At 42.2% G+C, this 12,158-nt stretch overlaps 1 protein-coding gene across 1 annotated transcript in view; it reads right to left on the minus strand.

The window, feature by feature from the left end:
* The window catches only part of tmem132e (transmembrane protein 132E), a 442,995-nt gene extending 431,118 nt beyond the window's left edge, over positions 1–11,877 (minus strand). Inside the window, exon 1 of the mRNA XM_085289808.1 lies at positions 10,591–11,877. Within this exon, the coding sequence (XP_085145934.1) occupies positions 10,591–10,651 (61 nt within the window). The 5' untranslated portion in view covers positions 10,652–11,877. The remainder of the gene's footprint in view (positions 1–10,590) is intronic.
* Between the last annotated feature and the right edge of the window lie 281 nt (positions 11,878–12,158).

Below are 12,158 nucleotides of genomic sequence, written 5' to 3' on the forward strand. Positions count from 1 at the left end.
CGTGAAATATGGAATCGGTATCGCTTCCAAAAATATCAACAGTGACTGAGCAAAGACTTCCTACCCTTGGGCGAGATTTTCTTCGGGAGTGGAAGACGCCGAGAAGGGTTTCTCTGCGAGTGCTTCAGTCTTTATGAGTCCTGCCATATTTAGATGGAGCTGAATGGGATTTCATGGGGTTCGCGGCTCAAAGTAGACGTCTCATTTCATCGACGTGAAGGGGAAAAAATAAATAAATAAAAACTTATTGAGAGTGAGTGTGTAATGTGCATGAAAGTTAGGTGAATGATATACTTGTAACTGGAGGGTTAATTACTAATGAATTCCTCTAACTGTGGATGTGTCTTGTTGATAAGAGGCAGATACACACAAATAAAAAGAATACACTTTGTCACTGTTTAGTGTTGTTTTCTTTCTGGATTTGAATGCTTTGTGAATATCCAACTGTCACAAACCATAAAAAAAGCAAAACAAACAACAAACAGAGGCCACTTTTTGTCTGGAGACTCGTACACAGCGTGATCACTGACGTCAGGCAAATCCAGTGCTGTCAGTGTTATGGTGGCCTATTTTGTAAAGCATTTATTTTCCTCTGTTAAATCAATATGACTATGATTTGAACTACATTTTCAACATATCACCACACGCTAACCTCAAAAGTCCTTGACAGCAAATTGATTTTTCTGACTTACATATTGAACACAACTACATGCACAAAAGGCAACACAGAGGCGTAATCTTTTAATCATATTCATGACTTTTGACTCGTTTACATTACTTCGTTCCTAAATAAGACCGCGAGTTTAAAAGCAGAAAAATTCTCCAATTTTAATTGATGTAAATGCAACAGCTATATGAACTCTGAATGAAGCAGCTTGTTTATCCTGGGGCTGAAGCAGAGGAATGGCAGCACTTTAGCAAAATTAGAAATCATGGCCAAACTCAACCCCAGACTGTCTTTGGAAGTTAATTCAGAGAAATCGTCTTTACACAAATAAACTGCAACAAAACAGAAAGAAAAGGAGCCAGTACATCAGACAAAGGAGACGGGGGGGGGGGGGGGGGGGTGCTCCCTGTCAGGTTCAGGAGATGAACAACAGTATCTGACAGCTACAGCTGACATCCTGAGGCAGGTAATACATGCATCACAAAAAAAATAACAGAAACATCAATTTTGATTTAGTACAACTTTCACTGTCCACACACATGGATACATATCTCTGACAATGACGTGCGTGGAGCGAACCGAGCACGCCACCTCAATTATAAATAGGGAAAGTATAGTATTTGCAACACATTACATCATCTTAACCTTGTTATGCTATTTTGAAATGACGCAAGACGACCAGCGTGCAGCTAATCTATTCATGCAATTGCAGAAAACAATACTAGATCAGCTCGTGGTGCCAGAACTGTGGAGGAATAAGAGTAACTGCCCTCACGTGCTGAGCAATAAACTTGATGAATCCCGTCATGACGATATTTTTCTGTCTTTTTAAGAGAGGACGCTTCACATCCAGCCTGGTCGGGGTGTAGCTGCTACTACTGACAGATGAAATCAGTGCTGATAAAGCTGCGGTGCATAATATCAGATTATAAAACATTAAAACATGTTCAAGCCCAAGACATTTTTACATAACATACCTTTTTAGTTCATACTAAGCATTGATTTAACCATTTAGGAAATATATTCAGTTTTATGAATGAGCCAAATGCTGCAAAACTGACCAGGCAGAACGTGGAAATGGACAATAACCCAAAGCGCATCACAACAACAATCCAGGAGTCTCTCATGGCAAAGAAAAGGAATTCAAGTCAGTCAGTAGAGTGCATTTTTCAGTTACTGAATACAGAAAGACCCCAAACCAAGAAGCAACTGAAGGCGGCTGCAGGAAAGGCCTAGCAGTGCTTTTGAATGACGATCTAGGATTCAGGCGGTCACTGACTGCAAAGAATTTTCACCTAAATATTAAAAAGCAATCTTTTTATTTAAATTATGCTACTTTGTTCAATTACTTCAACCTCAGGAAAAGAAAATGGGAGACTATGTATAATTTGAAAAACAGTTCAATTACCAAACAGTTAATGCAATATTTTATTTAAACCCTTTGAATTAAACATGAGAGTTTGCACTTCAATCACAATTCGGTTGTTTGGTTTGAAATCCAGTGTGATGGAACACAGAAGCAAAACTACACAAGTGTCGCTGTCCATATAATTATGGACCCAAGGGTGCAGTATATTAATTGCCTAATCACTGTCACAGCAGTTTAATTTTAAGCATAACTAATGCTGCAGTGATGTTATTTTTAAAAAGGAAAAGTAGGCTAACTCAAATAAAAGTTGGTATGGTCATATTCAAACTTGAAATTAGTTCAGTCAACCTGAAATTTAAAAAAAAAAAAAAATGCATCGCAGCAAAATTTGGCTTTTTGCTAATAAAAGTGACAGTTTAAGGATTCACTGTACTGTTTGCAGAACATGATGTCACTTTGACAACGTCTGCTTCTAAAGGAGAACACTGCCGCTACACGTCCTATGTATAATTACCAGTAAGAGACAAGAGAAGCTGTCTGTGGCTTGTATTTGCTCTGTCTTATAGGACATCATCTAACAAGACATTAGACAATTTTACCAACTTTCTCCAGAGAAATAATTGTCAAAGTCAAACAACGAGACCAATCTACAGGAACATATTTAAACACGCTTTTCCCTTCTGCCTTAATGACAATGAGAAACCAGGGGGAACTTAAGAACCCCAGTCAAGTCAGTGTGGATCAACTGCAGCAGGAAAAGCAATCCTACAGCTGAAAACAATATAGCGCAGAGAAAGAATTAAGTGTTGGCTGGTTGTAGAGGAGGAAGCTGAGGTTGGTTGCCAGACTGGAGCGTTCATCTCTGAGTCCTTTAGCAGATTTGTAGCACTGGGAAATCAGTGTGGGGAAGAGAGCAGATAGTGCAAGATGTGCTGAAAGCTGAAAATCTGGTCATACTTCTCCCGCTGCACTGACTGCACACAAATGGTTCACACCGAGTCCACGGAGACAAACTGCTGATATGCAAAGCAGGCCGCCAATACTCCTACACCGGATGTTTTTTGACTTTGTTTAACTATCTGCCATTTTAATGTGGCACAAGATACACATTTATGTCCAACGATGCTCGTAGAATATTACCCGTTATATCAATTGCCATTATTGCCCGTTCATATTTACCCTTTTACATTCAACCCTACCTGCAAACTACCCAAGAGTTGTTACATTTTTGGTACTTATCTGTGTGAGTACTCAAAGAAACAACAGAGCAGAGTCAGTCTCCCCTCTAATTTCAGGTGGATGAAAAATACTTTTGTCACACTTCAAGTCAGCCAGTGAGTTCAACTCAAATATCTTCACCCGTCTCTCCTCTGTTTGGTTTAGCTGCACGAGGGAGGAAGGACCTTTTTTCTGATTACATTTTTTCCCTCTGGTTTCTAGGGGAGCGCTGCTGGGATCTGAGAAAACTGAATCACTACAACAGTCTCCTACAGGCTAAGACACACCAGCAGTCAGGCGATCAGACCATCAAAATGATACTTTAGTGCAATTATTTAGACTAGTTAACCTCGAAATAGAACCGAGTTGGTCGATAACAATAATCGCCTGTTTGGGAAAACTGCACGCAGACGCAAAAGCGGTCAAAATTCAGCTCGTAAACTGTGATAATACAGTGCAATACTTTTGTGTCGGTTGTGCATCTCCATTCATTTAACGCTCACCAATACAGCACCATTAACTAAACCTAACACAAAGTAAGAAAAACAACAACAACAACAACAAAAAAAACTCAGGGTTTCCGCTTGATAAGGTAATCTAGGGCAAACTAATTTGATGACTGCTGCCTTATAAGTGTGACTGATCATCAGTTTCCCAGTAAACAAAAGCTGGCAGCCTTATACGGAGAGCTATAAGGAGTGTGAGGTTGTACAATCCTGGCTGCAAGGCATCAAACACTCTGTACAACAGGGGGAGGTCTGACCCTCTCTTGTGAACATATGTCATGTGCCACATGTGGACATGATGCGACTTACCATTTCTGTATTCCATGTAGTCCTCTTAGAGAAATTAAAGAGGCCACTTTCAGTCTAACCTTTTCTTCATTCAGAAAGCTCATTCTCTTTCACCGTGTCAGGGGACACAACTTATTAAATGTGAGCTATATTGCCGTGTCAGGACGACCAGAATTAGAGGAAAATGATTATACCCCTGTAACACCACAGAAGGAGCATGTCACAGTGGGTGCCATCATATCTAGACAATAAAACCGGATAAAGGTGTTAAGTAAAGCCCAGCTGGTGGCAGGGCTAACGTCTTTCCCAGAGGGTGTCCAAGAAGTGGCTATTCCTTCTTAGCGGTGACAAGATCTATCGCTGTGCATCTCGATCCATTTCTGCAAGGAAATGTAAAAATCTAGGTGGTAACATTTTGCCAAGCGTGACTCACAATACCACGGGAAGCAAAGCAAGCCATTTTAAATCAAAGGCGCTGCAGAATCGTGGAGATGCGCACGAGGCGCTGTGCACGAGAACTCGTTTCAGACCAAACATATGTGATCGCCTAATGCAGAAGACTGATTGCTTCCCTGCTGAGTATAAAAAGAGCTGGAAGATGTTCATGTAAGTGCTCGTATCCCCAGCTGTCCTGCAGGGAAATATTAAATTGCTTGCGGTTACAAAGACACTGAGTAAATGTCATGGGTAAATTTTATGTGGCCTTTGTCTGGTGCAAAGTTTAGAATTTCTGGAAAAATAAAAGCACTGGAGTGCAACCTGATCTGTATCTACACGTGCACACAATACGACAGTGATCACCTGACACTGATGAATGAATAACTGCCTTGTGCGGTCCAATTATTCTATACGTCCTCGTTGGACTCGAATCATACATCAAGCCAAGCAGGTGGTGGATGATTTTTGACAGAAATTTCCCTTTAATTATTTTTTATTTTTTTCAAATTGAATCAAAAAGAAAACATCTTTCACACAGCAATGCTTAATAAAGAAAAAACAGATGGGCTGCATTTATGGATTGGAAAACAGTTAACGTTGTCTCACGATACAAACCATTTCAGACAGAAGGATTTTTTTGGACTCTGGATGTTGTGAGATTTAAGTAAGCGGGGGAAAGTTTTGTATCCAAATGTCTGCAAAGATATGCAAAAAAAATGTTCAAGGACAAACGACCATTGATACGGACTGTTTATAAAGGCTGGATGTACTTAGCACGTCATCAATCATTGTTCTCAAGCATGAGAGGACGCTGGGTGCTCATCCAACAGTGCCTTGGTAATCGCAAAGTAGTCGCACCCTAAAGCATACCCAGATGTTACAAAACAGAGGTCAGGCTGTAATAACTAAGACTTGGGCCATAGGCCATAAACTCATTAGGAAAGTGCTTACTGAGGTTAGAGATCAAGTGAGCAGTAGGGTCGCTTTCTCAAGGCTCCGACATGGTCTGTCAATGGTCCTACGCGCAGCTCTCCAGTGTTGCAGCTGTTTACCGTCACCGGGGGGCAGTGTCCCAAACAATCAGTCTAGGCTACTCTTGCTTGTGCTGCTGTTGGTCCATCAACCAATTGTGGAGAGAGGTCATGATTAGGGGTATTGTTTAGGTTTTATCCGATACCAGTACCAAACCGGTACTTTTGAAACGGTGCCGGTGCTTAAATGGTGCTCAAACTGGTGCTTAAAGAATGAAGAACACAAACTTTGTCCAAAAACCTCTCATGTTTAGCTGTTTCCCCACTTTTTCTTTGGTCATTTTAGCTTTTTTGGCCAGGGTGAAGGGAGTATCTGCCATCAAACAAGAAGACAGCTGCATGTAACTACGACGGTGTTTGCTAGTTCACCTTACGTGCGTTAATTTAATAACGTGGTTAGCCTACTCAACGTAAATTACACACGAACATTAAGCTACTCACGCAGAGAAGAACAGCTGCTGCTGCCATCATCATCCTCATCATCATTTCTGCTACACTGGCAGGGCTAGGGGCCAGGACTCTCCTCTTCGGGTTCTTGGGGGATGTTGCTAACTCCGGGACCAATAACAGGCACCACACCCGTAGTAGATGTGCTCGGTGTGAGGTCTCGCAGCAAGCTATCAAATACGGTGCATGTCTCTGCTTTAAAAAAAAAAAAAAAAAACACACGCTATGCGTCGCCAGGTGTTTCATCAGATTCGAGGTGTTACCTCCTTTGCACAGTATCACCTTAAAGCACTTGTTGCAGTACAGCCAGACTTTTACTGGTTACTACCGTTTATGTCAGAACCTTTTACATGAGCAATTACCTGGACACAAATATGTTATCATAAACCATGTTTTATATGTGCAGTGTGTATATGATGCATGTATGCTAGTCACTGTCAGAAAACTTGGCTTTTTGCAGATAGAAAATGGACTCGAGGGAAACCTGAACACAAAAAAAATAAATAAATGAAATTGAGGAATTTACCCTTAGCAAAAGAAACAAGTACATTCACCAGATTCAACCATTTAAAAGTTCAAAGAAGGTCTGACAAAATGGGTTACTGTATAGCATACAAATACTCTACTTTTTTCCCCTGCAGGAAGTGCCCACAAACCCTGAAGCCCTTGGTAAAGGTCTTGCACATCCCACTACATCTGGGAGAGCCAGTCCTTCATAAAAGGTCCATTTCACTGCTGATAGAGGACAACGTCCTTAGAATTCACAACAGCCACTGCACACTCCACAACGCCTCAGAAACAAGAGCTTGGAAAACACAGCTCAGAAAATTGAAGGGATTCAAGCATAGCTGGGTTTCGAAGATTTTGTTTGCTTTTTGTTTTTTAATCCATTTACAATTCAGAGAAATCTAGTTTTGGCTTGTTCCAACAATTAAATGCAGAAAAATCCATTTTAACTGAATGACATGCCCACCTGCAAAAACCTGCGACGTAATTATGGAACGAGACTGCAAGTAAACCAAAGAGCCGTCTTTCCAGTAACAGCTTCTCTTATTGTTCGTTGCCCTGCTGTTCCGAGTGCACAGATTGGTTTTAGCCTCAAGCCCAACTGTCACTGAAATGAAAAAAGTATTAAACTGTGCCATGCTCCACATGGATTTACCATTACCATCATCTAATGCTGACGGCAAACGCCATTAAAAAAAAATAATAATAATAAAAATATATAAACCATATGCTTTATGGTGTAAAAAGTGACAGGTACACAAACAATTCAACATCACCTTGATGGGAGCAAAAGCAGAATAATTAAACAGCGCCGCTGACTCATTTGCAGTCACAGAGTGTTAATGGCTATGGATATGCACCTCCTGCATGTATGTCTGCGTTTTTCCACACAAAAGGATGGAAAACAGGAAACCTCTTCAAACACAGCAACAGAGCAAAAAAAAAAAAAAAAAAGGCTTCATTTCAACACATGTAAATCAATTAGGCTGGAACATGAGAGCTGGTGTGTCACACTGCCGCTTTGTCTGCTCTCTGTCCAGTGTCTACTCTCAGAGATAGGCTGGTGCTGGGAACGCTGCCAGCTACATCCAAACTATGACTGGGCAAACAGTGCTCCCACATCCACGCTATGCTGCTGACTGCAGACGTAGCCCCGAGTAATCAGTGGCACGTTTAATGTAACAGCTAGTCACCATCTATTCTACCCACTTATCCGAGTTCACCACAGTCTTTTTGGATTTCATCCAGAAAGCTGTTCAGCCCAGGTGGTAAGACATCCAGGTCTCACGATCAATTAACATAGTAGATAACTGCCTAAACACCAGCTAAATGTATAACACACTGCCACAGCTTTGTTTCAGTGAAGGAAGAAGTCAATTCAAGGATCAATAGAAACATTTGCTCAACATTGCTTTTTAGATTTCAAAAATTAAACAGTTAAGAAAATAATCAGCAGTTGCCTCCAAAGAAACTGTATAAATGTTTCCCCTGATTTACTGCTATGTTAGAAATATGTTTTTTCTGTATGTGGGTGGAGTTCCATATTATATCAGTTAAATGTGTTAAGTATCAAACTTTTTTTATCTAACAAATCTTAAACCTGTATGTAGCATCCTGGACGTTTCTTCCTGTTAAAAGGGAGTTTTTCCTTCCCACTGTCACCACAGTGCTTGCTCATAGGGAGTCATATGATTGTTGGGTTTTATCTCAGTATGTGTTATTGTAGTACTTTTGCTTAGTTGTGTTATGGTTGCGTATAGTTTCCGCTCTTCTCCATGTGCAAAGCCTCTCCCTGCACACCAAGCCAAATTTTACTTTCTTCCATAAAAGATCATTTTACTTTTTGCAATTTACCGAAAGAAGCCTCCTGACTTTACTGGAAGTGCAATAAGAGCTTCACAATTGCTAATCTGTCTACAATGACAGGATAACGACTCTTTCAGATCAGACTTAAAAGACAGAAGCTGACAGCTAAAAGCACTGACATTGTCATCCTCACATCCCCATAGCCCACCCACTAATAAAAAAAAGAAGTCAATCTTGGAGAAACAATGCCTACAAAAGCACTTCAAACACCACCCTGCCCTAGATTAGACCTCAATTCTGATGCCCTATTATTTCACCGGAGCATACCATTTCACAAGAAGTAGCCAGAAAACTTTTTTTGAACAGCTCTTATCAGTGAACATGCCTAGCTCAAGTGTCCTTGAAAAACCTTAATCCCTATCAGCTCTGGGAATGCTGCTCAGCACATGACCTCTGACCTTCCTGAGGAGGGGGTACGGTGAAGGAAAACAACTGAACAATTACAACGGCATCTCAAAACGAAAGAAGGAAAAAGTATCCTAGTGCATCAACTCCAAAGGGGGAAAATAATCTTTAGCGTGTTTACAACATTGTGTGCCAGCCAATATATATGAAAATACAAATTCAAGGTGAGAAGAATGAGAAATAATAGATTCATTACAGCACTATCATGGACCTTAAAGTCCATGATATTGCTTTTTCACACCTGGGGATTTGCCTGCTTAGCTCTTCATCCAGCAGGTCTATTGCATTTCTCTTGAGGTATTCTTACAAAATTGTTTATTTAGCATGAGAGTGACAAGGAGGGAGAGGTTTAAAGTGCCGGGATGAGCGCAGGAGGAAGGCTTCCGTGTACAAGTGTGAGAGCGACTTGACGTCTCCGAGGCCAAGAGACTCTGAGACCATCCTTAGGGGGCAGCCGTCCACGCGCCAAATCTGTCCCTGCACTTGCTTTCAACAGCAGTGCCTTTATTGTTCAGGAAGGTGAGCACCCTCCCCACCCCTGCACTAAGCAACGCTGACCACAGGCGTTAGTGGGATTTGTGTAGGCACGCTATTGCAGCATACAGCACGCTGGCTTTACAGCCTTGGTGAAGCCATCAAGGAGAGTATATGCTTTAGTGCACACGTAGGCGTTTCTTTTGTGTGGTAATGAAACTGAGGCAAGACTTGGTGAAAATGAGTAGGAGAGGGGAGATACTGTGCAAGATGTCTGAAAGGAAGCAAGAGGTGGTTACACACTGAACATGGAAGGAAAACTGCACTCCGTCTCCATTCGGCTTACTGGGGTGAAGCACAGAAGAGTCCTAATCTGGGTCTAAATATAAGCACCTTTTAAATGTGCCTGCAAATGAATAAACAGAAACTGCGCTGCAAGTTGCTCGTCCTGGGGTTGCCTCCCAGCAACACACTTAATCCACGCATTGCAATGTCACACTTTGCTTACTGCTGGAAACAGTCCTGCACCGCTGCTGCTGCTGCATCAGTAAAAAAATAAATAAAGAGTTGGATATTAAAGGAGGATTAGTGTTTTGGAGTCCAACTAGATCACTGGGACATGTCAGGAAATCATCTTTGAGGATGCTTGATTTAGATTTCATCAGCACATGTAGAACACACTGTATGTGTATCTGCTGTGTAACACACCGTGACTTCGTTCACAAGCAGCAGATGTAATCAGTTCTCAAATATGTTGCGAGTCCTCGAGCATAAGCAACTCTAACCCGATGTGGAGTGGGTATTTTAGCCTTCTTCTCAGCTCTCTATAGCATTTGAAGTGTGGCTTTTTTCATGCTTTTGTGACTGTGATGATCATGAGAGTTAATTACATCCGCAGTGCTTTTTTATTCCAATTGAAGTATCTGGTTTGATGGTGTGCCTGCCATTCTCCTCTGGGGAAAAAAAAGAGTTACCTAAGAGGGGAAAACAGACCAGGAGTGAAGCCACTGTTGAATTTCTTCAGAAATGTGTAACAGGAGTATGATTGTTTGTGTTTAGTGGTGTGTGTGTGTGTGTGTGTGTGTGTGTGTGTGTGTGTGTGTGTGTGTGTGTGTGTGTGTGGGGGGGGTCAGTCATTAAAAAAAATAAAAATAAAAAAAATAAATAAATAAAAAAAAATATAATAATAATAATAATAATAATAATAATAATAATAAACAAGACCAACTGCCTCTGCGGTGCATGTTTCAGAAATTTAGGGCCATTGCTTTCTATGCAACGTGAATATGATCCTGGAACCCTGTTGGCGGGTGTGTGTTTTGAATGGGGGGCAGGAGAGGAGGGGAGGGGGAAGGAGGTAGAAGGGGTACTCACCACATGAAAGCGCCGCCACACAGATGAAGAGAGTCCGTCTGAAATCCCGTACACCTGACATGGTAGAAATCCCTGCAGGAGGATGTTAAATCCCAGCTGTTGCAGTAGCCGATTGAGGGTAAATAAACCTCTCTGCAGGTGTTAGCCTCCACACGACGCTGTTGCAGTTCTTCGAGGGTCTTAAGTTGGATAATGCGCAATAGACAGAAATGCAACTGCACGAGTGTCTGAGCGGCAGGGAGTCCGATGTAAATTGGAGGTCTTCAGAAGCAGAAATGTTACTGGCCAGTCTTCTCAGAGTCTTTGCGAGCAGCGAACCTAGGGCACGGCAAAACCGCGTCTTCTCCAGGCAACGCAGAGCGTTTCCCCCACATCAGAGAGCAAAAAGTTCCAACTATCCTGATCCAACCCGGGCAGCAGGGAGGGAAAAAACAGTGTTCCATAAACGGACACGAGTCCTTGCGCGACACTCGATAAATGGCCCCCCACAAAAAAATATTATAAATCAATGGACATCAGTGGAGAGGTTACGCGCGCCCTGGCTGGAACCACGAGGATGCTGCACGCGTTCTCCAAAAAGGATCAGACTTGTCTGAGCAACAAACGGCAGGGAAAGAGCAGCAGAGTGTCCCTGTGAGGTTAGTCATTCTCCAATTAAAAATTCAAACATGAAATTCCTTGCGCAAATCATGGAAACAGTGTAGAGAGGGGAGGAAAACGACAAAAAAGAGGCATCCGACGGATCCGCACCGTTCTGGCTCAGCTGACACCGACTTCTTCTGCTTTTATTCAGCGTCCACAGCCGAGAGAAAAAGGTGGGAATGTATTCTGAGCCGTGGAAGGTGAAATTACAGCTCTAATCAAGCCGAAAAGGTCCGAGTTGGCCGCAAAGACCCGCTTTCCACCCTCCCCTCCCGCTCCAGCTCCCTCACGTTTCCAGTAGTTCACCTACCGCAGCGCGATGCGACGGGAATCATCACGCGTCCGCTGATTAAAAAACAACAACAAACAAGGGCACAAATATCCAGAAAGCTGACACTTTTTAAAAATCGAGTTACTTTGTGATGTTAAGACCGAGAGCCTGAGCGGAGCATCGTCGGTGCCGCTTACCGGGAGTCTGAAACAGAGCCAAGTCCGAAGAAGTCTCCAGTTTGGTGTGTAATTTGTCACCCGGCTTGAGCGCACCTTTCTCAGGTGTTCCTCCCGCAGAAGCAGCTGCTGTGCCCGCTGTCCTGCCCTCAGCAGCCCCGCTCTGGGATTTTAAGTCCGCTCCAAACTAAACGTGCTCACCTTAAAATGTCCAGAGTCGCAGCTCCCGGTCATCAAGCCCACTGTGGGGTAGAAGACGTGTCCGGAAGTTCCTTTCAAAATAAAATAAATTAGCCTACGTTTAATTGTTATTTTAAGCGATCTGCTAAATTGAGTCTTATTACTCATTTCCAGTGGCTTGATAAAAAAAAATGCACCGAATATGACCAGCTTTGACAATACAGTGATGACATCATTTAACCCTTAAAAACGTCACACCCCTTTTTTAATGATGCTGAACGAATATCTGGAATGAAAGA

Source organism: Mchenga conophoros, linkage group LG10 (assembly GCF_057382185.1).
Source record: "Mchenga conophoros isolate Kocher_MC1m ecotype Shallow Benthic linkage group LG10, M_conophoros_male_GT1.1, whole genome shotgun sequence".
Lineage (NCBI taxonomy): Eukaryota > Metazoa > Chordata > Actinopteri > Cichliformes > Cichlidae > Mchenga > Mchenga conophoros.